The 22066-nt window shown below is 39.7% G+C and overlaps 1 protein-coding gene across 4 annotated transcripts in view; it reads left to right on the top strand.

The window, feature by feature from the left end:
* LOC138042104 (acetyl-CoA carboxylase-like) overlaps positions 1–22066 on the top strand; it is an 81270-nt gene that overhangs the window by 33429 nt on the left and 25775 nt on the right. For all 4 annotated transcript variants that reach the window (XM_068887856.1, XM_068887858.1, XM_068887859.1 and 1 more), the window contains exons 30-47: positions 2590–2717; positions 3357–3470; positions 3980–4093; positions 4962–5051; positions 8665–8721; positions 9320–9381; positions 10426–10474; positions 10794–10906; positions 13192–13309; positions 14308–14427; positions 15506–15565; positions 15729–15770; positions 16753–16893; positions 17441–17518; positions 17921–18007; positions 18411–18479; positions 19341–19432; positions 20890–21001. In XM_068887856.1, coding sequence (XP_068743957.1) covers positions 2590–2717; positions 3357–3470; positions 3980–4093; positions 4962–5051; positions 8665–8721; positions 9320–9381; positions 10426–10474; positions 10794–10906; positions 13192–13309; positions 14308–14427; positions 15506–15565; positions 15729–15770; positions 16753–16893; positions 17441–17518; positions 17921–18007; positions 18411–18479; positions 19341–19432; positions 20890–21001 — 1646 coding nt within the window. The remainder of the gene's footprint in view (positions 1–2589; positions 2718–3356; positions 3471–3979; positions 4094–4961; positions 5052–8664; positions 8722–9319; positions 9382–10425; positions 10475–10793; positions 10907–13191; positions 13310–14307; positions 14428–15505; positions 15566–15728; positions 15771–16752; positions 16894–17440; positions 17519–17920; positions 18008–18410; positions 18480–19340; positions 19433–20889; positions 21002–22066) is intronic.

Genomic DNA, 22066 nt, shown 5'->3' with positions numbered 1-22066 from the left:
ATTGATATCGCAATGATGATAATGATTATGACGACGACACATGCAACGACATTGACGACTATATGTATTCTAAAACAACAACAACAGCAACAGCAACAACGGCTACTACAAAGCTGGATAATAATTTAATTTGAACAATCGTATCGCACATGCGACACACATTTTGGTTCATTTTATTGATGTACTTTCAAAACAGCAGCAATTCAGGTTCTCAGCACTCATGCTTAAGGTAATTCCCTTGAAAACGACGTACTATCCAGATTTCTGTCAAACTTGGCACAATTGATATCCATGCACAGGTCATTGAAAAATGCAGCTAAAAGATAGGGTCACCGTGCTTGTTTTCGCGCTCCATCCCCTTTACTTTAAGTGTTTTTTTTTACCAAATTACACGAGAAGCGTTCGAAAGTGGATCAACCGGAAAAATTGTTGTTCTTTAGCAAAGGCTACTGAATATTACTGAAAACGTGAGCCTACTTGTTTGTCAGAGCCAAAACCTTTCAGTGAAGTGATTTCAAATTGCTCGATCTTGCAAAAAAAAAAAAAAGAAAAGCAAATTGGACCGCTACATCACCACCTCACACTCAGTGTCTGGCTCCAAATGCAGTTTTGACGTCATTTATATATAAATGCTACAACTTTAACCATCCAACTTTCCTTCTCCTTAAAATAGGTTTTCCGTGTAACTATTACGAGTGCATTACACCATTAAAAAAAGGGGGTCACCGTGCTCGTTCAGGAGAAAATAGCCATTCCTTGACAGATTGAGCTTGGCGCCATTTTATCAATGTGCGGGAGCTAATGCGCGCGCCAATGACGCAAGAAATTATGTGTAGTAGGGTTGCACAATGCAAAACCAGGGAATCACCTTAAAACATTTCGATCTCCAAACCCAATGCGCATGCTCAGAAATGAAAAATTGTAGTGGCACGTGTTGTCCAATTGAAAAGTCTCCAATAATGTGAAAATTTCAACGACTATGCGCATCCTTCATTCTTTGTCCTTACTTAAAAACCGCTCGTTCCAATCCAGGTATATGGCAATCCCGTCGAGTGTATTCTCCATTCTCCATTTTTACTTTAAAACTGTTCTCACCAATCCAGTCATAGAAAAATTCACCCTATTATATACTCAACAGAATATCGCATTTCTGATTGGTCAATGAGAAATGCATAAATATGTTATAGACTGCCGCAATACGGAAGTTGCTATGGAAACAGCAATTTTCTTTAGTCTATAAAAAATAAAAAATCGAATGAAGTTGCTCGAGTGGTAGGTAGGTAGGTCGGTCGGTCGGCGCTCGGTCGGTCGGTCGCTCGGTCAGTAAACTCTATTTAAACAAACAAAATCATCAGTTAAGCTAAAAACAAAAAAAGTAAAAAACGCTTTACAAATGTTTTACATAATATTCGTGTGGGAATCCGAGAAGTCAGTTACCTGCTTGATTGTACGTTGTACGTTTGAACTGCTCGATAGGCTAGTTTCGAATTGTGCAGCAACAAAAGAACGGAGTCGAGGTTCAGGGGAATAATTAGCATGTTGTTTTGTTCAAAACAAAGGAAAATGCAAATTATTTCCCTGAACCTCGACTCTGTTCTTTTGTTGCTGCACAATTCGAAACTAGCCTATAGAGTCCGCATTGGCGCAAATTGTTACACAAACAGGCCCAGCTATAACAGAAACTTCATTTCAAATAATTAGTATTCGGCTTGGGCCGAGTAAGGTTACCTTCTAAGTTTCCCAAGTTATATTCAGCAACGCGTTGACTGAAAAGGCGTTGAAGGTATTCCGGGGCTAGTTCATGAATTGTTTTGTACATAATTATGGCTTTCTGTTTTCGACGTCGAAGAGACAGCTTCTCCCACTTAAGAGTATCGAGAAGGAGTTTGGAGTTCGTATCAAAGGGTAATTACCCTAGCTGCGCGGTTTTGTAATTTTTTTTTGGCTTATCACTTGACTGGCCACTTAAGCAGTCCTAAACAGTACTGCAATAATCAAAATGCAGTAATATTAACGCCTTATAAATTTGAAGCGCAGTGTTAGCTTAGATAAAGTGCCGTATTCGTTTTAAGGCTCCTATAGCTGAGGAAGCCTATCTGCATATTTCGTCTACATGATTTGACCAAGAAAGCCGATCATCAATGGTAAGACCCAGGGATTTAGTGTGATCTACTCTCCCGATCATTTCGTCATCAAATGTATACCATGCAAAACGAACGAGAACGAATAATAGCAAAACACTTAAACTGGTACTATGATAAAAAAATCACTTTCTATTAGTCTTTGGATTTTGAGTTCTTGTTTGCTTAACAGCAGTCTTACAAAATTTTGAGCTTTGATTTTTATCCGAAGCTTTTACTTTGAGTGTAAGTTTTGGATTTCACAGTCCGCCGTTACTCACTTTCAAAACTGACCGACTGGACCTCAGAGGGTTGGATCTAGGAAAAAGTGACGTTATTCACTCAAGAGTTAAATTTAAAGATCAGGTAGAAGCTGTTATCGTAAAAGCCCCTTACGTAACTGGCACCTTGATATGACTTAATCATCCCAGAATTTTCAAAATGACTGATAAATTTCAAACATTTTCAGGAAACTTTGAGAAGTGCGTGACGTTGATGCGTGACAAGCACAAAAGCGTCGATCTTTCTCCAGTAGTACATAGCATATTCTCTCACTCGTCTGTGCTCAGGAAAAACCAACTCACCATCATGTTAATAGTGAGTATGTAATGAGTTTTAATTAGGACGCGTTTTATAGACTTGGTGTGAGAAATTTTTACGCTGTGGTTCCTGGAGCATGATAAGTAAAATTGACAAGGCAGACTTCTTCGTAAAAAAATATCTCTATATCTGATTTTCCGTCTCATTTTTCGATTCTCGACAAAACCTTCTCTTCACTTGTTCGTGTTTTTGGTCAGACGTGGGAAATTTGCGACACGAATGGAAAGAAAAACACTGCTTAAAGCCGCGGCTGCACGATCGATTTTTGCTCGCGCTGGTGATGCGATTTTATATTTTGTCGCGTCGCCAGCGTGCGATGAAAATCGCAAGTGTAGCCACCCTTGAACTGGCGACGCGACAGCTGGAAAAATTGCTGAAAAAAAATCGCGAGAAATTCAAGTCATTCAATTTTTCGCGATTTTTTTTTCTGCGACTTTTTCTGCTGTCGCGTCGCCAGTTCAAGGGTGGCTACACTTGCGATTTTCATCGCGCGCTGACAACGCGACAAAATTTCAAAAAATCGCATCACCGGCGCGAGCAAAAAATCGCTCGTGTAGCCGCTTAAAGCCGTTGATACTGAAACGTAGACCAGGTTGAAAGGGCTTCTTTAATTTTTGTTCTTGCCCTTTATATAAGGATCAGCTGTGTGGCCGTCAATCTGGTATGTCAGATGAACTGAATCATATTTTACAAGAGCTCACTACTCTTAACAGACATGAAAATGCTAAAGTTGCCCTCAGAGCGAGACAGGTAAGTGATACTGAAGCACGAAACGTAGTATTTTTTGTTTTTTTTTTGTCATGTTTTATCAGGCGCTTGAGAGCTGGTGAGCGCTGAGCGTTATCGTTAGATAGCTTCCTTAGAATCTAAAGAGAAAACTTTTCTGTAACTTTTGACGGGGTGTGGATAAATAGCCCTCTTAAGCTGTGTTTGCTAATTGACTATTTCAGATGATATGATAGTTTAGGCCTGCCCAAAGAAAAACGCCCATGGTTTTCTGCGATCGTATGAGAGCTGAGTTTCATTCGATGTCAACCTCACCCAATGGTTTTTCTCTGGGTACTCCGGTTTTCCTGCCTCGTCTGTAGAGATTGGTTGCAAAACACCTATTCTTTACTTGGCGATGGTAAGGGAGAAAAGAGATGTATGGAATCCCCTTTTTTTTCTTCGTCCGACGTTCAACTTTCGCTTAATTCCCAATACCATCGTGGTACAGTTAAGTAACTCGATTTTTTTCCCTCAATTTCTTATCTTTCAAGGCTCTTTTGGCGGCTCAGCAACCATCGTACGAACTTCGTCACAACCAGGTGGAATCCATGTTTCTCTCAGCCATTGACATGTACGGCAACCAGTTTGCTTCTGATAGTTTCCAGGTAAGGTAACTGTATTAATTTTAGAACACTGTGAGCGAGGTCCGAAGCCTTTGGCGGAGACCAGGATTTAGAACTTAAAGGGAGGTTATCAAGAAATTGCGCATGTTCTACCCTAAGCCGTAACAAAAGTTATCATTTATGGGCCAATCGGAAGCGACGCTATAATTGTGCGGGCAATTTACACGTATGCGTAACATTTCTCGATTTTTAAACAATCACTAAGGAGCTAAGGACAGTGGACTTCGCAGATGACTGAGCGAGAACATTTCACCCGTAAATTTCCCGCACAATTTATAACGTCGCTTCCGATTGACTTTTAAACGGTGACATTCGCTACGGCTAGAACATGCACAATACCGTAACGCTATCCCTTGGGCAACGACAACGGCGACGGCAGCGAGAACGTCACAAATCTGCATATTGAGTGTCGTAAAACAAATGCAAAATTAATTACGTCGGACATTCATGGCAGGCGCAAACAGCGTAATGATCCAATCCAAATTCGTAGCAATTCCATGCAACTTGCTCAAAGCGCGGGAAAAAGCGCGCGTGCAGGTCGCGATTGGTTTTGGTTTTCCATCTAATTGGTTGATGAATTAACTGGCGCGTAAGTTTTAAGCCAGTCAGTAATCGTAGCAATTGCAATCGCGTAATTGCTTTCGACAGTCGTTTAGAAACCACTCTATCTACGGATATCGAGCGATTCTTCAAAAGTGAGAGACAAAGTAGAATATGAGAAGTTTTTTTGCTTTTGTGACAAGCGGCGCCCTCCCGTTGGTCCTTTCGCGTAAACACAATGCTGAATCTCTCTTTCAAAGAGCAAACTCTAATAAAGAGGAGAGTTAACTGTGTTTTATCTCTGTCACAGAAATTGATCCTTTCGGATACCGCATTATTTGACATTCTTCCGAGCTTTTTCTACCACTCCAATGAGTCAGTAAGGAGGGCGGCATTGGAGGTGAGCTGCTAGTAATGCATATCCAAAAATATTTATTAGTTGGTTTTCCAGTGGTGGCTAAATTTTGAACCGCAAGCGAGGGGAATACGATGTAGTAATAGATAGTGTGAAGTACAGAAAAATTAAGGTGCGATGACGTTGGCTTAGGAGACCGAATTGGGCTTGTAACCTTTCTAGTTGTGACTCAACGATAGCGTTGTTCTAACTTTAATGTCCAATGAAGGTATCCGATGAAATGAAATTCCTGAAATGAGATATTCATCTCATTTCTAACAGAATCAAACGAGTCTAACTAATAATCAAACGAATCAAACGAGCAAGCGTTACTACAGCCTACTACGAGAATTCAACCGCGGCCTTTAGACCTATTATACAACTGCTACACGATATTGAACTTAACCCTAGACCTCCAAACTGCTCTACTACAAGCGAGTTAAAAAAGTCAACTGGAAATGTGAAAATAGCACATCTTAACGTTCGCTCGCTTAAATGCCGTGAGCATTTCGTTCTTGTAAAGGAAGCTGTCCTGGAAAACAAGTTTGACATCTTCACCGTATCCGAAACCTGGCTCAATAGTTCAGTTTCAGATTTGGAGATAGAGATTCCTGGCTACATTATCTACCGTATTGACCGCCAGACAAAAAATGGCGGCGGAGTATGTGCTTATGTTTCACGAAATTATAGGACGGAGTACTTGAGTAACATCTCTCTTATCACGGCCTCTGGCTTCCACCAACTGTGGCTTAAAATCCACGTTAGGAACATGAAGTCTTTCATTGTCTGTACAACGTATAGACCACCGAACACTCCCTTATCTTGTTTCGATTCAGACCTCACAGAGAACTTTATTTACGCCTCGTCGTTTAATGTGCCAATCTATCTACTGGGAGATTTAAACTGCAGACTTGAGAATAGCAACAATCCTGAAGCTAAAGTCCTCATTAATTTCTGTCGCTCATATAACTTATCAATACTGATCACTACGCCAACACGAGTTACAGAGACTTCGAAATCAATCCTAGATGTTATCCTTGCATCGGACACAAAACAAGTTCAAATGGCCACGGTTATGGAAAACTCAATTAGCGACCACGACCTAGTTTATGTCACCTTAAGATTGAAGAAAGCGCGCTCCAAGCCTGTTTATATTACAACCAGAAGTTTTAAACACTATAGTCCTGTCGACTTTAACAGCGACATATCATTGGCACCATGGTCCATAGTTGATGTCTTCGACGATGTTGAGGATAAACTTTATGCTTTTGATCTGCTATTTACTGAGATTTTTGACCGCCATGCTCCAGTTAAAACCTTTAAAGCACGCGGTAAACCAAATCCATGTGTAACAGATAACATCCGCGGATTGATGAAGACTAGGGATGACTGGCGTAAGAAAGCAAAGAAAACAAATGATCCGCTATCCTGGACTGCCTACAGGTATTTTAGACAGGAAGTAAAACGGGAAATCAGAATTGCTGAACAGGAATTTGTTGCCGAACAGATCCTGAGGAATCCAAACAACACCAATAATATCTGGAAAGCAATCCGCCATTGCATCCCTAATAAATCTACATCCCAGCGAATATTCAGTAAGAACGACAAAACTGTTGCAGACGAATTTAATCAGTTCTTCGTATCTGTTGGTCAGAGTACTGTCGACAAAATCACATCCCTAGCTAATGAATGCAATCTAACACTTAACCAGAATTATTTTACACCGAGACAATACGCCCTTTCAGACCAGTTCACACTGAGTACCATTGATTATAAACAAATAGAACGTATAATAACAATGATGCCTTCTAATAAGGCCCCTGGGATAGACAAAATTCCGATTCGCGTCATCAAAGATTGTCTTAATCCAATTGTTCACACAATCACGTCTATTGTTAATGCATCCTTTCTAACATGTGTTTTTCCATCAAAATGGAAAACAGCTGAGGTTACACCAATTCCAAAAGACGGCGACCACGAACAGGCAAACAACAATAGGCCCATATCACTCCTACCAGTTTTATCTAAGGTTTGCGAAAGGGTTGTGCATAATCAACTCACTTCATATCTGCAATCAAATGACACCCTATCAAAGACTCAAAGCGGTAACAAGAAATGGCATTCGTGTGAAACATCTGTCATTGAAACAACCGACACAATTCTTAACGCTATTGATAAAAAGAAGTTAACTGCTGTTGTACTCTTAGATATGACCAAAGCCTTTGATAGTGTTAATCACGAGACATTAATTTTAAAATTGCAAGATGTCGGAACCTCCAGTCATACTCTCCAATGGTTTCGCAGTTACCTAAGCAACAGGAAACAAGTAGTACGAATCCACTCAACGCTGTCTGAGCCTTTGCCTGTGACCAGTGGTGTACCTCAAGGGAGTATTTTGGGGCCAGTACTATTTAGTATATATACGAATGATCTTTCCTCGATACCACAGAAATGCAGCACCCAGAGTTACGTAGATGATACGAAACTCATTACTTCCTTTCAACTAAAAGACAACCTGGATGCAATTACTAATTTGAAAGACGATCTGTTTAAAATAGGAGAATGGTGCTCCAATAACCTCTTGTTACTTAATCCTAGCAAAACCAAGTTAATGATATTTGGCAGCAGGCAAATGCGTGCAAAATTGCAATTTCATTCCCTTCCCTTTATGGGAAAGGACATCATGCCTTCAGACACTGCTAAAGACCTGGGCGTGATTTTGGATTCTAATTTAACTTACGATGAACACATAATTAAAACGGCTTCTTCTTGCATGTCCTGCCTCGGCCAAATAAACCGCGTCAAGCATGTTTTTGACAAACGTACACTCCTGACGATTATCAACTCTTTAGTTTTTAGTAAATTATTTTATTGTTCCAATGTATTGGCAAACACGTCGAAGTGTAATATTAACAAACTGCAGGCTGTGCAAAACTTCGCCTGCCGCATTGTGAGCGGCGCACGTAAATATGACCATATTACGCCTATTCGTAAAGAGCTCAATTGGCTACCTGTGGCAAACCAGTTATATTACCGAAGCGCTATAATGGCCTTTAAATGTATGACGGGCCACGCCCCTGACTATCTGTCTTCAAAATTTTTAAAGCGAGCCGAGGTGAGCGGTCGTAGCACCAGAAACTCTCAATTGTTGAACATTCCACTTTTTAAAACCGCTAGCGGCCAAAGAACCTTTTATTATAGAATAGTTAATTTATGGAACTCTTTAGATTATAATCTTAAACTGTGTGATTCAGTCACTGTTTTTAAAAATCACCTGAGGACCAAATTACTTAAAGAACTGTAATTTAATACTTATATATTTTAACAATTTTTAAAATTTTATCTTTTATCTTTTAATTGTAAATAGGAATATATTTGTGTTAATATTGTCTTTGAAAAGCCCCTTGGGGAAAGTCAATAAAGTATGTATGTATGTATGTATTTCTACTATAAACCTTACCCCCACCACAATACATGTCCCTTTATTTTTCGACTTCTCTCCCATCCCCGCCGAGTTTCTTCGAGTCCTACTTGTGGTCATATAATTTGATACATCCTTGTTTCCCCCCCCCCCCCCCCCATCATCAATTACAATCTCATTAACGCTTTTATGCTCTAGGTTTATATCAGGCGCAGTTACCAAGCCTACGAACTCACGACACTTTATCATGAAAAGGTAATTGAGCGAGTTTGTTTCGCATTTATGGCGTCCGGAGGCAAACCCTTCTGTTTATTGCGTTCGACGTTAGGAGAACGCAATTTCTAATCTTTGGTATCCTCTGCATAGGGTGAGCTTTAGCAAGTTTCCATTTTCCCTTTGTTTTCTCTCAGCAATCGCACTTCATAATCAATGACTACTCCTAGATTTATGTCTCCAAAAGTAACGAAAGGATTTCGTTAAATATGAGTATATTACTGCTGTACAGTGTACTTTATTCACATACAAAGTAGAAGCAATAACCACGGCAATTTGCGCTTTAAAGCCCGGTTTTCACTAGCGACGTAAGCATAAACACAAGCAACATACGCAAGCGCATTGTTGTTAATTAGTGGCTATTGTTCTAACAAAAGGCTCTAATGAACAACAAGCTACAGAGTCTGCGTATGTTTCTTGTGTTTGTGCTTGCGTTGCTGGTGAAAACAAGGCTTAACTTGCTCTGAACTTGAAAAGAAGTTGAAGTAAACTTCGGTCGTTTTGTTTGTTTATCGTGGTGAAGTACAATAATATTAAAGTGTTATGGTTTTCTCATTAATGTGTATCCTTTTCTCTTCAGCTCGACGAAAGTGTTTTAATAGTTGAGTTCCAGTTTATACTCCCTAACGCTCATCCAAACAGGTATAGTGTGATAATTGTGTAACGGTACAGGACTTACCTGATTTTTTTTGTGTGCCTTTCAGTTGTGATCCAGCAAACAGTTAGGTAGTCTCCCTCGCAGCCGTTTTTTGGATGTCACGCATCGTTTGGGGGAACGTTGCGTGACATCCAAAAAACGGCTGCGAGGTTCAGGTAGCTGAAATGATTATAAAATATATGCAATTTTAAGTTTTGAGTTGAATTGTATATTATAGTTAATATAGAAGTTTCAGGGTAAAATTAAGCTGACAACAAAATGAAAGGATATTTAATAATTACAACTCAGCGATGACAACAACTTTGAGACTCCAGTTCTCGTGTATTTCAATTGCCGCTGTCCACGGCATATATGAGCGATTTATAAATTCTTTACCGTTCAAATTCGTTGCTGTTGTTCATTATTACTCTGTTTATACTGAAGGTCATGAATGTGGTAAGAACTAAGATCCTACAGCTACATCGGAAATCACTGAGCACAGGTTCAGAATTTAAAGTTTACGCGCGAAAAATGCATCATTGGCCAATGGCGCTAAAGATGATTACGGTACTGATTACTTTACATGGAATTGGCTCCTCGTGACGAAACGTTTTTGAGCCGCGATCGGAAACCGCAAGTGAACATTTCGCTTGCCTGGAGAGTAGCCGCTCCAAGATGTTTTACTTTATCGTCTTTCGTCGTGAAACGATACCAAGCAATAGAAATGTTTTAGTGTCACTACAACTTACAAAAGGAATACGGCTTACTTCCGGTCGCCATCTTCATAGAGTTCTCGTGCTTAAGCTTCGTAAGACTGGCTTTTTTTTTGTTGCTCGGTCGATTTCACAAAACAACGTGTAATAACAAGTCTTGTATGATGTTTTTTTTTTTTCATATATATCCAAAATGATGAGGCAAGGTTTCCGCAAATGACCTCCGCTTTTGTCGCAGACCGATTATCCTCATCCAATGATTCAGTAGAAATCATATGACTTTTCAGTAGCAGCATTTTGCTAATCTTACCATTGTCTTGTTCTCGTATTTCCTAGGTTGCCCCTGAGAGTTCCATCGAGTAAAACAGTGCTTGCTATGCCAAGGGTGCGTGAATTGCGCCATTCTAATTTTATGAGAATCATGCTGTTGATACTTTTCCGTTAAAACAAGGGTTCTGACGAGGTTTTTCTTTTTTGGCGGTTTGGCCTAGCGTAAATTGGAAGAAAAGAAAAAAGGGGGAGGTGGGAGGGGGGAGTGTTGTTGCCTTTGGACTCTTCGGAGCCCATCGTTCTCGTTGAAAGCGTCCTTGTGAATAACTCTATTTCTTTCCATAGGAATCGGAATAAGCTGCAGCCGTGCGACCCCTTATGCATGAGAGTGTACGACTTTGTGTAAACGTTATGTTTCTCTTGTGATTTTGTAGGTTCGCAGTCTCAGTGAGGATATGTTTGACCTTATAAACCAACACCCCACCTTAAAACCTTGTCAGAGAACTGGTGTCATGGCTGCCTTCCCCTCCATGCCTGAATTTGAAAGGTGTGAATTAACATACTAGTTTGTTAAAGAGATGTTACTCGATTACGTACATGGCTGTCTGTGATAACCATTTCATCAAAGATTCCGGGAATTTTGGAAATCCTGGAGCACCTTCCTCGATATTCCTTATTTTTTGGCGTTTGGGAGGAACGCCGGAAGGCCTGGATAATTGGCAGATTCTCCCGTTTCCAGGCTCTTTTTAGGAGCCTCAGGCGGTTGCACGGTTTACCAGAGAAGACGTTCGTGGATCAACGATACGTTATTGTAAGAAAGTGGTCTTGAGACATATTTTAATTCGTGAGCAGGGAAAAAGAAACAAATCACAAAGTTCCCGTCTCACAGCCTCGCCTTGTTCATAAAATCCTACGGAGGAACGTTGAAGAAGTCACCTACTATTCGCAAAATCGGCAGCGGGCTACTCCAAGTTCATAAGAGCTCCCAAAAAACGAAAGTGAAAGTTCACATTACAACCAGCTGCAGACCTAGGGGGACGGTTGCTCGAAGCCTGATTAGCGTTAACAGTTGTTTAGAGCGGTTTTCAAATGAGTGTCGTAAACCAAAACCAAAGTAATTACTTTGGCCAATCAAAAAGGACGGAGACAATCCAGTAAACCAATCAAAACTCGAAGCAATTACACGTAGCCGACACAAAGCGCGGGAAAATGTGCACGCGCGAGCCACGATTGGTTTTGGTTTCACTTCTGATTGGTTCAAAAAATGGCGCGAGAACTTTGAACCAATCACTGAGTGAAGTAATCATAAACCAAAGTAATTCACTAATTACTTTCGACATTCAATTGAAAACCACTCTAAGAGGCATCAAAACCTACAGGTTTCCATGGTATTTAACGCTGGTTAGCGCTAACCATGCTTTGAGCAACCCGGGCCTGGTTGACAATCAGACATAGCTTGATGCTTCTCTTGCGAGACTTAAGGTCTTTAAACTGTAATTTTTAAAGCTATGTTCATATTTCTTCAAATCAGAGTAGGTGTAGCATCAAACTAGGGTTCCTGACAGCTCAGTCATAATTTATTGTGAACGGACGACTTTGACCAAGACTGAACAAAGAACCCATTCAACTAGTTAAATCTGCAACTCAGCGTGTTTGTCTCAGTAAAAGTGATCATCACAGTTGAGATACGTCCAGAAATGCAGGCTCTGGCAAAAATGGCAGATTTGGGGAAAATCCGCCAAATCCTACATTTTCGCCATTACCTGCATTTGTCTGGACATAAGTGGAGATATGCGACGACTCAGGCCAATTTTAAACGTCGCATTTTACATGTGCCGAAGCTAATGCAAGTGAACGAAAACAATAGATTTTCCTGATTTGCATTAGATTCGGCACATGTGAAATGCGACGTTTAAAACGGGCCTCAGCAAAGATGGGTAAAATTTCCCCAACCCTACCCCTAACCGAACGAAAGAGGCGGATTGGCTAAATTTCGCCATGGTGGGATTTGGTGAAATTTCGCCAAGAGAGGGACGTGTGGTAGCCTCAGGGGCAGCCAACGAGAATATAGTTCAAAACCACTTAAACATAGTATTGTTGAACGTATTTTAGTATTTAAACGGTAGATATAGGCACTATTTTCATCCCCTAAAAAAATTTTCATCTGTTCGGATTTCCTAGCTGAAAGTCTAGTGATCCGAAAATTATAGGGATCAAACCTTTCCTTTTCGAAAAATTCAGCCAAAAAAAAAGGTTCCCGAAAATTCTAGGTGACCTTTTTACGGTAAAAATCCGTTAAAAATGGGCAATTATACCATTTTTCAGATTTTCGAAAATCCTAGGAGAGGCAGGCAAGCAAGAAATTTTACAGCAAATGTTCCGAAAATTCTAGATCTCAAATCGTCTTCCGAACAGATATTTTCCGAAAATTGACGTTGGGTGCCCCTGTAGCCTGCGTGGCAGATGTATTTCCGGTTATCGTTTCTCTCTACCGAAACGTAATGGTGGAGAGCAACGATAACCGGAAATACTTACGTCTGCCAAGCAGGCGAGCGTGTGGCGGATTTGGCAGAATTTTGTCAAATCCTCCATTTTCGCCATTGCTTGCATGTTTGGACACAAGTATCGCAGTTATGAAGTAACTTGAGCACTTGCGAGAGAATCCTGATAAATTGCGGGCTTGAACGGCATAGATCAGTTTCTTTTTTTCGCATGTGCTCAAAAGTCTTCATAACTGCGGTGATCACTTTCCCTGAGACCTACACACCACGCTGTTCAAGTAAATGAAAATTATGTATTTTTTTTCCTGTCATACTTGTAAATGTTGCATAGACATTTCAATGAAATCATGAACCGCTTTGAGCTAGCAACCCCTGAACAGCTATCGCCATCGCCCATGGCACGAAGGATTGGCCTTGATCCTGTTTGGGAAATGGAGAACCGAGCAGAAGTAAGTAAAAAAATGAAAACGCTTTGTTATAGAGGAAATGCATCTAGTTATCTGGCAAGCTTTTGTTGAGGCACTTAATAACCTGAAGGAAATAATCCAAACAAAACCTAAAAGGGTTGGAAAAAAGTAAAGGTAAAGCAACCATATTTAGCGTCGATAACTCGTAACAGTAATTCAACTGACAAACCTGAGGTCGACAGTGCGCTCATTTTACTCCCCCGTCGTCATCAGTGCTCCGTTTTACGGGAATTTAAAGCTACTTAAGCTACACAGAACGGAAAGAAGTCGAAACTAGGATGTGAGATCCGGGAATCGAACTCAGGACCTCTTGCACCAAGGCCGCGCACTAACCTACTGTGCCATCCTCGCTCCTCAGTTGGCATCACTCAGCCAGTTGGCTGTCTAGGACGGCGATGTCCACGAAAACGTCACAAAACGATAGCATCGTTGTTTAAAAGAGGTAAAAGTGAAAAAAAAAATCGTGCTGCGAGTGCGATACTCTGCATAACAACACATGGATTCACGAAAATTTGACGTTTTTACGACAATATCAAAAATAATTTTATTGAACATTTAAAGACTATCTTGTGACAACATGTGCAAACAAATGTGAATCTTTCTTTCTCTATTTTTACTTTCATTGACACTGCTTGTACCAATTGTCGGTTTTCTCATGACGTCAAGGCCGCCGTGTTGGTGTCCCCAAACAAAGAAACGGCTGCCATGTTGGTGTCCCAATCCAATTATACTCCAGGAATTGAACTCTTTTATTATTGTGTTTTCTTTTGCTTTCGTTGAAAACATGGCCGTTGATCACGTGAGTACAAACCAACAATTTATTTTCAGGATAGTTCGCTCGAATTGCACGACGCGAGCGAGATGAAGTAGCGAAAGGCTTATGATAGTGCAAAGTTATATTTTGAGGTGACGTTTTCGTGGACGTCACCGTCGAAGATCTTAAAGTCCCTAATGTTGCTTTTGTTTGTTGCATGTTTTAGCATGGAGCTAAAAAGGAAGAGGAGCCGATTCACATCATTAACATTGCCTTGAAAATTCAGAAGAATTCCAAAGATATTGAACTTCAGCGTAAAATGGTGTACGAGTTCACTCAGTCCAAGGTAAGAATTCGTTCAATGTATCGTTTCACTTGTAAGCTAAGACTCTCCTCAATTTAACTTTTGTTCTGCGAATGTTTCAGCTGTATGGCGAAGTTACAGCTCACACGGCATACTTAGTATTCAAGAAGAAACTTTCAGATGTTATAATGAAATGTGTCTTAATATGCCATCAGAGAACTACTGTTGTTCATGAACACGAAAATAAGTTGTATTCATTGTTAGGAAACACCACTCACGCTGATTGACTATCTCGAAGGTGATTAGCCAAATATTAATTCACTTTCGAGTAGTCGGCGCGCGAGATTTGAAATTTCCGACCACATTTTACAAAAATAAAGTAGTTTTTGGCTCGCTGTTTATTCAGCATTTGTCGTATATACTAAAACAGTTATTATCATCTCCATCACATCGTCATTGTCTTTATGGACATTATATTCAACTCCACCTTGGTCGTGGTTATTGATATTGCATCGTCGTCATTATTAGCAGCAGGCGGGAGAACATGTGGGAGTTTACGCAACGGCAACGTTTAAAGTCAGTTGAAAATAAAACTTTGCGCAGTCGCGAGGAGTTTGCGAATCTTTCACATCGTTCATGTTGTACAATGCGGGCGAATTGTTCCCTACCCTAATTGGTACAAACCTCAGTGGATTTAGGATTAGATTAAGCATCACGTTCACGGAAACTGCAAACAGTTCTACTGAATCGAAATCTGCCTTTTTCAAAAAAATGGAAGGAACTCGTTTGATATTAGCTTAAGTCTTGCTTGTTAACTCCGGATGTCCATTTGAGCAGCTTCCTGGGGAGCAGAGAGCATCAAGGTTCCTGCCGTTCACGTAAAGGCGTTCTCTCGAATTTCGATCTTTCTTGCTGTTTTGACGACCAATGCTAAGGTATGCACGTGCAGCACGATAGTCGGTAGTCGTGACTGTAGCCCTTTCTTTCCTAAACGCCCTTCCGTAGTCGTCGTTAGTTCCGCACATTTTAAAAGCGTAACATTAAGAGTTCAGTCGTTCATTAGACTACGGTCTCCGAATGGTACGTTGTTTTCTATTATCTTCCGTTTTTGTTTTCCCAGAAAGAGACCTTAAAAGACAAAGGAATCCGAAGAATTACATACCTGATAAGCGACTGTAAGGTATTGTACAATGATACGTTTCTTGTTGTTCTTTGTTCATGGCTGTTCCCGTGTTGCAATTTTTTTCCCTGTTACATGTCGAAGACGGTTCTTAACTATTGAGTGATTGTTTGGTTGATGGTGTTGAGATTATATCTGACTAAAGATTATATTCGTCCCACAGGGAATGTTACCTTGGTTCTTCACTTTTCGAGCGCGAGATGATGTAAGTATCTCGCACATACATGAACATCTGTATATTATACATATATATGCTTACACAGATAATTTATAAAAATACGTACATGAATAATACAAATAACAATACAATAGTGTGATAAATTATATCAAATAGTACTATTAATCCTGCATTCCACAGTAACTAAAATCCCGAAACGATCCTTTTTTGCTTTCAGTCAGTACTGGGCACTTCTCCCCGACCCCTCGATCTCTGAGAGTAGCCAAAAATGTGCTACAAAACATGGGTTTAGCTTCTAAAGAAACTGTGGTGCTGCGTATATGGGGAAGTGAAATAAAGAAAAAGGTTTATCAACTGAATTGATATGGTAAATTGACCACTGTAAAGAAATTTGAAAGCTGCCGTTTCGAGCGTTAGCCCTTCGTCATAGCACAATTAACCCTTCGTCAGCCCTTTTTCAATCCCTCTGATGAAGAACCAACGCTCGAAATATCGGTCAACTTTCTAAATATTCTTTCACTCAGACCAATTTACCATAGCAAGCCAGTTGATAAACCCATTTCTGTGATAATGTATTAAGGCCGGCCTGTAGAGGATTGCCTGGCTGGATTCTGTTTTGACGTGGACGGGCGAAAACGATGCAAAAACGCTATGTGTGGACGCGAATTTTTTTGAAAACGAGAAAAAATGTTGCGTTTTGAAACGAATTCGAATACGTGTAACCGGGACTTATATCGTACACACCAATTTTATTCCTTGTATGTCGAAACACACTCTCCGTGCCGATCGAGTAATCGCGAAATTATTGCAATAAGGGGAAATAGTATTTTATAACGTTCTCATTGTCGTCGTCGTCGTCGTGCTTGGTTAAGCTCCTTTAATGCTTGACCGACTTGAAATATGTGAATGGAACTTTTTTTGAAAATAATTTACTAGAAGTAAAAATGTGCATTATAAAAAACATACGAAATGACAAATCTTATGTTTTGCTTCTTTTTTTTCCCGGCAGTTTCAAGAGGATTCTATTTATCGACATTTGGAACCAGCTCTTGCTTATCAGTTGGAAGTGAACCGCCTCAGAAACTTTGATCTGGAGACAGTTCCAACAACAAATCATAATGTTCATTTGTACCTCGGCTCGGCTAAGAAGGTGATTATGTTACTCGAATAAACGATATTGCTGTAATCTTCCAAAGGATGCACCATCCGTTTGAACTCCCCGGCTACCCCTTTGCAACGCCGAACTTTGTGAGGAGAGTTTTATTGTGAGCTTAGCGCATAGATCATAAACATTTCCAGATTGTGGTGCTATTCTTGTTGTTATTGTATGTTAGTCTAAGCGCAATTCAGCTTGTGGCTGCAATGTTTTAGTCAATAGAGTCTATTATGGGCTAAAGTTATCCTAGGCCCTATTCCCTCAGAGGTGCGCACTAACCATGTTGGACATCATGAAGTGTCATCCTCCTTGAAATCTCAGCTAAACATGCATAAGTGTTTTTAATATGAATGGATTAAGGGGTATGATATTTTCAAACCTTTCAGTCAAATAAGAAGAACTTGTCACGACGAATAAATACTACCAACTCTGAACAATCGATCTCAGCAAATGTGAACCCAGTAGGGCTATTCTTCTACCTCAGCGGTTCCCCAAAACTTTCTCGTCTCTCAGATATTATTTTTTTTGCCGTTATTGTTAGATCTCAGGCCAGTCAGAGGTGACAGATTACCGATTCTTTATCAGAAGCATTGTCAGACATTCGGACTTTATCACCAAGGTAATTAGGATTCTGCTAAGACCCTTTTTTTTTCTTTTTTCGGTTGCGATTTGTCCGCGCATACGTAAGATTTCTTTGCTCATGGTAGAAAGACTTTTCAGAGTAAGTAGGTACCTTATTTTTGCGCAACAGTTTACTAAGTCGTTATGCTTGATCAGAGGTGGGCATGGATTTCCCGTCACGGCCTCCTTCATTCCCTTTGCCACCTTCCCTTCCCATGAGAGTAACTGCTTTGTCTAACTAACCTTGCACTTGCTTAAGAGGTCAAGAGGGCGGCCCAATCTTTCGCTAAGAAGGATACAAAGTGTCCGATATAATTACATTGCCAGCACATTGTACAGACTACACGGTCTCTTCCGACTTGTTTCGCTTGCTGATTTGGTGCATTATTTATTTTCGTAGGAAGCGTCATTTGAATACATGGAAAAGGAAAGCGAGATCCAGCTGCTTGAGTCGTTGGATCAATTGGAAGTTTGTTTTTCAGAAAGCGTGAGTTTAACTTCGGTATAAGTCTGTTGAAAAGTTGCTCATTCAAAAGATGTTGTGATCTTGATTGACTCATATCCCACCGCAATAAGGTCTGGTTAAACTGCAAAACATTGTTGTGGAGACGAATCTTATTTCTTTGAGGGAAAAAGTGTCAGAAACACTTTTGCTTCCCAAGCCCAAATTTTATTTCCGAAACAAGTGTTTGGCCACTTGAACTGCAATCCAAGGAAACGATGTTTCCAAGGTTAGTCGGGCAATAGTCTCTCAATCTTAAATAACAATTCGTGAACTTTGTGAAGTTCTTGATCATAAATGACCGTTCATAGTAACCAATTACCACTGTTTTTCAAGTACTACATCTGCTAGTATCCTTTTAATAATTTGATGGGTTTTTTTTGTTTAGGTCAAGAGAACAGACTGCAATCACATTTTCCTTCATTTTGTTCCATGTGTCATCATAGAACCAAACAGGGTACGTTACAGATGAACTCAGCTCACGCATAGTGATTGTTGCATTTTTCACTCCTGCGAAAATTCTCCTTGAACCGCTCTAGCGATTTTTTTGGAGGAAAAGCCATGCCTCAGGAGTTCTGGTAGTTCCGTTAAGAACAGGCTTACAAATAACGAGAAACACGTACGTTTACTTTAATGCTTTCGTAATTAGCAAGTGCAGGTAACAAAATACACGAAGATTAATAAATAGCTCACTTTCGATATATAAAAATTCAGTCCTAAACAAAAGGCACCATCTCGAGGCTTTGGAAATAAACTCATACAAATCCTTCTATATATTCCCCAGCGCCTCGAGATGGTGCCTTTTGTTTAAGACTGAATTTTAATATATCAAAAGAGGTCTATTCACACAGTGTTATATGGCAGGGACCTGGGACTATGTCAGCTGACTGCAGACCTGAAGCAGGTCATCACACCACAGGAGTTACATCATATAAGTTCTACCCCAATTTGTCTCTTTACCGAGACGACCACTTAATTGGCAATTTATAATGTTATGGCTATAAACAAATGAGAAATGTTCTTGGCGTGCTATGCTGTACTCGAGAATTTTCATACCACCTTTTTTTCGCACGTCACAACTGCGACGTAAGTTGCGAAAAGAACTAATTACTAGACACAAGCTTTGTTTAAATCCTCGCATTCACCTATTTACATGTTTCTCGAAACGAAAAATATAACGAATTCTTTTTTTTTTTATTTACTTGAAATGGTGAAAAAGGTACTTGACTGCGAATTTTAAAAAAATGTTCGAAAGTAAAACGCAATCTCAATAACAGGGCTTTAACTTTAAATCGTGTTTGTCTTTTTGTTGATGTAGATAGAAGAAAGTATTCGTCACATTGTAACGAGATACGGAAGAAGGCTATGGAAACTACGCGTTTTACAGGCTGAAATCAAAGTCACGATCAGGTAAGATTGTGTTTGAATGCCAGAGAAGTATTTTAGTATTTTTGGAATGTTTGCTCACATTTTAGGGTCTCACTGAAGGAAACCTTGTTGTTTTTTTAGATACGTCCCTAAGTTGTTTTGCTCTGACCATATAGCGGAGCGAAACTCACCGTTTCATGCATTGTTCTGCCTTGATCGCGGAATACCAGATATATTCAAATGCTCATTCTGAGCTCTCAAGAGGGGGCTCCAGTGTACCTTGAAATCTGTGACAGTGCCTAAACTTTAATTTCCGTCAGCTTTATAGGCTATTTCCGAGTTTCTTCCTCCTCTTCAAAGCGAGTCTAAGTGCGAAGTTTTTCTTATGAAAATAGACCTCATTCACGATAGCCGCCATGTTGGATTTGCTATTATCATGCAAATTAGCGACACACTTCTGAGGGGGCAAACAACACAAGTTTGAGAGCTTATAACGAACATCTTAGCTACACAGATGATTTGTTTCACGTTCATTGAATGTTTACAACCTTAAGCAGTAATATACAATCATTACACAAGTTACTTCGACGTTTTTTTTAGTGAAAAATGAGCAGATAACGAAGTAGAAAGTCAAAATGTCAAAGGCAATCAAAAGATATAAACTTATTATAAAAGGTACTTAGCTCTAAATACTAAAATGGACTTTTTGCAATGTTATTTCAATATTTCGAAAGACCGATTTTCAGCAATTTGCTTTTTTTTCCAATGTTTTTCCCCCAGCATAACACATGGCTAATTTGCATGACAAATGGCTAATTTGCATGGCAATTTGAAAACCAACATGGCGGCCATCGTGAATAAGGCCTATTAGTTTTCATTCATATGTAAAAGTAGAACTAATTATCATCACAAAAACTTTGCAGTAAGGCTCACTTTGAAGAGGAGGCAGACACGAACTCGGAAATGGCCTATTGACTTGAGATTACAAAGAAAAAGGCCAACAGGTTATTATTTTCTTTGTCGTTTTGAGAATTTTCATTCTTAGATCAACGCAAAAACTTGCTTATCAAGAGGATTTTTATGGGCAGTGTTGGGACTTGTAAAGTTACCTTCTGGGCCTTGATTCCTCTATGTTTGTTGTCTTGTCTTTGCGTAGTAATGGGGAAATCGTAACGCCGCAATAAACTGTAAATTGTATCACTATAATTCCCAGGCTAATAAGATTTCTCAAGGGGTTTTTAGACGGTGAGTAATAGGTTTGTGAGGGTTAAAATTCGTGGGGAGGAGATGGGAGATTGTGAGTGGCAAATGCAACTACAGGTGGGAGATGGTGTAATACGCCCGTTTGGAAGATAATGAGGGAGTTGGTTGGGAAGGTGGAAAGGAAAACTGAAGATCATAGTCTCGGGTAGGATGTGAGTCTGTGACCATTGCATGTAACAGCGCTATGAGTGGCAGTTAAAAGGATTGTAAAAACGATTTCCTGTGACTTTTTGCAGACTCACGCCCACTGGAAAGAAGATTCCGTTGCGCATGTTCATGTCTAATGGATCTGGATATTATTTAGACTTCAACATTTATCGGGAAGTGACGGACCAACGAACAGGACAGGTATTGCACTGTTATAAACTTGATTTTGGTGCTTAACTTAAACCGTGGCCGTGCTGTTATCCGGCATACTGAAAAACTGTCACACTTTTCCGATGAAAGTTGTTCTCTGTTTGCAGAACAAGTTGGGTAATAAATGGCTTATTACATGTTTTGTCGTACTTTCTATTGCAGAGTATTTTTCTCGTTCTTCGTGTTTTCACCGTCAAAATACAGCGAAGCTCTCAAGAATCCTCTCCGCCGCTATACCACACGCTAAAACATCTCAAAAATTTTATATATCACACATGGGGGTCATTCTGAGCTTTGTTTTGCCATTGATGTGTTTTCGTGCTTTGTGTAAAAGCCTATAATAGAGAGCCTTTCACCTACTCGAGCTGTACCACAAATAGCCGTCATTTGGGACCTTTCGCAGCAACAAAAACAACAAAAGCAAAAGACTGAATATTAAAACATCCTCACTGAAAATCTGACCACTCATTGTCCCGGATAGGGAATTAATATATGGGGAATGTAATTTCCGGAGGGAATGAGCAGCGAAGGGACATTTCACGCAGAGGACGTCGCCGAATGGGGGTGGGACTTGTTACCTCCCCCCTCCCCCCTCCCCTTTCTATTCTCATCGTAGAAACCTATTGTCATCTTAGTTTAATAAGCAAAAACAACGTCTCCTCACGCTCTTTCCTTCCGTTTCACATTTTCACGCGTTTCTTTTCCTTTATCTCTGCAAGCATCACTATTTTTAAATCACAGCTAAAGACATATCTTTTTAGAGTAGCCTTTGATTTAAATTAAATATGTATAACACTTATTTTTAAATTAGGAACTCTGATCTTATTAATTATTTATTGTATTATATGTATATAACAACAGTTTTTTTAACCATATTAGTAGTTAGCATATTTTATTTATATTATTAGCTCATAGTTACTTCCAATAAGTAGTCTATAGTCATCTTACATTATTAGTATTAGTATATTTATATTTTATATTGTCATTATTTAGGGATATTTGTTGTAATGCGTATTTGAAAACTTTTAGTTGATACTTGCGCAATATAAATGAATA

This window comes from Montipora capricornis, chromosome 3 (genome assembly GCF_036669925.1).
Source record: "Montipora capricornis isolate CH-2021 chromosome 3, ASM3666992v2, whole genome shotgun sequence".
Lineage (NCBI taxonomy): Eukaryota > Metazoa > Cnidaria > Anthozoa > Scleractinia > Acroporidae > Montipora > Montipora capricornis.
This window is presented reverse-complemented; position numbering and strand designations above follow the sequence as displayed.